A 2,732-nucleotide genomic window follows, 5' to 3' on the forward strand; every position below is an offset into this window, starting at 1 on the left:
AAGTTCTTAGCAATGCATATTACTAATCAAAAGTTAAGTTTTAATATATTTATGGTAGGAAATTTACAAAATATCTTCATGGAACATGATCTTTACTTAATATCCTAATGATTTTTGGCATAAAAGAAATCTATAATTTTGACCCATACAATGTATTTTTGGCTATTGCTACAAATATACCCCAGCAACTTAAGACTGGTTTTGTGCTCCAGGGTCACAAATGTGTATTTCGGATGTTTTCTTTCCACTAGTCTGATATGGAAGCAAAGTAGAGCTCAAAACTGACCGGTGCATGAATAAACAATGGTTTTGATTGTAGTAGTTTGTAATTATTTTAAACTGTTGAGGTGGTGTGTGTTGTAGGGAATCTCTGTCTGTCTGATGTCGTCTAGAAGAGCGCAGTGATGTCAGGAAATAAAGCGGTGGAGCTGCAGATACAGATGCGACAGAACGCAGAAGATCTGCAGAACTTCATGAAGGAGCTGAACAACTGGGAGGGAGAAATCAAGAAGAAAGACCAGCAGCTTCGTGCCAGAAACGTCAGCGAACCGCCGGTAAAACTCTGAGCAAACTCAATACAGCACTTCAGATTCAGGTGTTGTTTGTTTGCTAGAAATGTATTTTATTCCAGAAGACTCTTCCGCCGGTGAGGAACAAAGATTATAAGAAGACGAAAAAGAGCGTGAAGCGCCAGACTAACGGTCTGAAAGAGCAAAAGGAGACGCAGCGCATAAAATCCTACGATTATCAGGCCTGGGACAAATTTGATGTGGTAATACGACTATGCATTCTGATTCACGCTCTGATGTGCATAAAGACGCGATGATTTCACAGATGAACGCTGTTTGTTTGCAGGATAAGTCTCTGGAGGCCATGGGCGCGGAGGAGAGCCCGGTCCACTCCAACGAATCTGACTCTGAAGGGCTTCAGGTGGACAGAGATCTGGCGCTGACCGAGAAAGAGAAGGTCCGTTAGTGTTCATTTTGTTAATGACGAAGACGAGACGACACCGACGTCATTAAACACTAATTGTATCAACATACAATATCGTCGATGAAATAAGATAAGACTAAAATATGTGACCCTGGAGCACAAAACCAGTCATAAAGGTCAATTTTTCGAAATTGAGATTTATACATCATCTGAAAGCTGAATAAATAAGCTTTCCATTGATGTATGGTTTGTTAGGACAATATTTGGCCGAGATACAACAATTTGAAAATCTGGAATCTGAGGGTGCAAAAAAAATCTAAATATTGAGAAAATCGCCTTTAAAGTTGTTCAAATTAAGTTCTTAGCAATGCATATTACTAATCAAAAGTTAAGTTTTAATATATTTATGGTAGGGAATTTACAAAATATCTTCATGGAACATGATCTTTACTTAATATCCTAATGATTTTTGATCATTTTGACCCATGCAATGTATTGTTGGCTATTGCTACAAATATACCTGTGCTACTTATTACTGCTTTTGTGCTCCAGGGTCACACACACATATATATATATATATATATATATATAACATACATGATATAACAGAATATATATCAACTTATTGTGATCCCTTCAATGTATTTCTTAAATGTTCTTTATTTGGTCTTAGAAAGGCCTTGAAGTCTTCATGAAGCATGCAGAAAGCCTAAATTTTCTCATGATGAACTGTAATAAACCAAACATGATGCTGACTGTCTGATGTTTCAGGGGAATGAGTTCTTCAGGGACGGCCGGTACGACAGCGCCATCCAGTGTTACACCAGAGGAATGGATGCAGATCCGTACAACCCTGTCCTGCCCACCAAAAGAGCGGCCTGCTTCTTCAGACTGAACAAGTGCAGCCGCGTCTCCCATCTTCATACTGTTGTGTTCGGACGGATCGGTCCTGATGAGAGTGTTTGTGTGCCGCAGGTTCGGCGTGGCGGAGTCTGACTGTAATTTGGCCATCGCTCTGGATGGGAAATACGTCAAAGCGTACGTCAGAAGAGCAGCGGCACGTGCGGCGCTCAACAAACAACAGGAAGCTCTCGAAGGTCTGAAGCTTTATGAAGGAAATCATAGAAGTCAATGAAGTTACTGTGGTGAATGAATATTTCTCTAGTTCTGCTCTGATCTGAAATGTGACCCTGGAGCACAAAACCAGTCACAAGGGTCGATTTTTCTGAAATTGAGATTTATGCATCATCTGAAAGCTGAATAAATCAGTTTTCCATTGATGTATGGTTTGTTAGGGCAATATTTGGCAGAGATACAACTATTTGAAAATATGGAATCTGAGGGTGCAAAAAAATCTAAATATCGAGAAAATCATCTTTAAAGTTGTCCAAATGAAGTTCTTAGCAATGCATATTACTAATCAAAAATTAAGTTTTGATATATTTACAGTAGGACATTTACAAAATATCTTGATGGAACATGATCTTTACTTAATATCCTAATGATTTTTGGCATAAAAGAAAAATCTATAATTTTGACCCATACAATGTATTGTTGGCTATTGCTACAAATATACCCCAACGACGTAAGACTGCTTTTGTGCTCCAGGGTCACATATATTCACTCAGTTGAATTGCCTGAATTAGTGAGTGAATCGGCTCTTTTGAATGATTCAGCTGAACTGGTTCACTGATTCATTATTTATTTCACGCACAATGATAATTCAAAGTGCTTTACATTTTAAAGCCTTTTTAATTACCTTTATATATATTATATATATATATATATATATATATATA

General features: G+C 37.8%; 1 protein-coding gene across 1 annotated transcript; it reads left to right on the forward strand.

Annotated features, from left to right (window-relative positions):
* Window positions 1-364: 364 nt before the first annotated feature.
* LOC107663494 (RNA polymerase II-associated protein 3-like) lies at window positions 365-2,030 on the forward strand (the record flags this gene model as incomplete). The annotated part of the gene is made up of 5 exons (XM_016453728.1): window positions 365-554; window positions 632-772; window positions 856-966; window positions 1,705-1,832; window positions 1,909-2,030. Coding segments are annotated over exons 1-5 (652 nt in total), but the record flags the coding sequence as incomplete, so codon positions are not given.
* Window positions 2,031-2,732: the final 702 nt, after the last annotated feature.

The sequence above is a fragment of the Sinocyclocheilus anshuiensis genome, unplaced genomic scaffold, assembly GCF_001515605.1.
Source record: "Sinocyclocheilus anshuiensis isolate Anshui unplaced genomic scaffold, SAMN03320099.WGS_v1.1 scaffold12255, whole genome shotgun sequence".
Lineage (NCBI taxonomy): Eukaryota > Metazoa > Chordata > Actinopteri > Cypriniformes > Cyprinidae > Sinocyclocheilus > Sinocyclocheilus anshuiensis.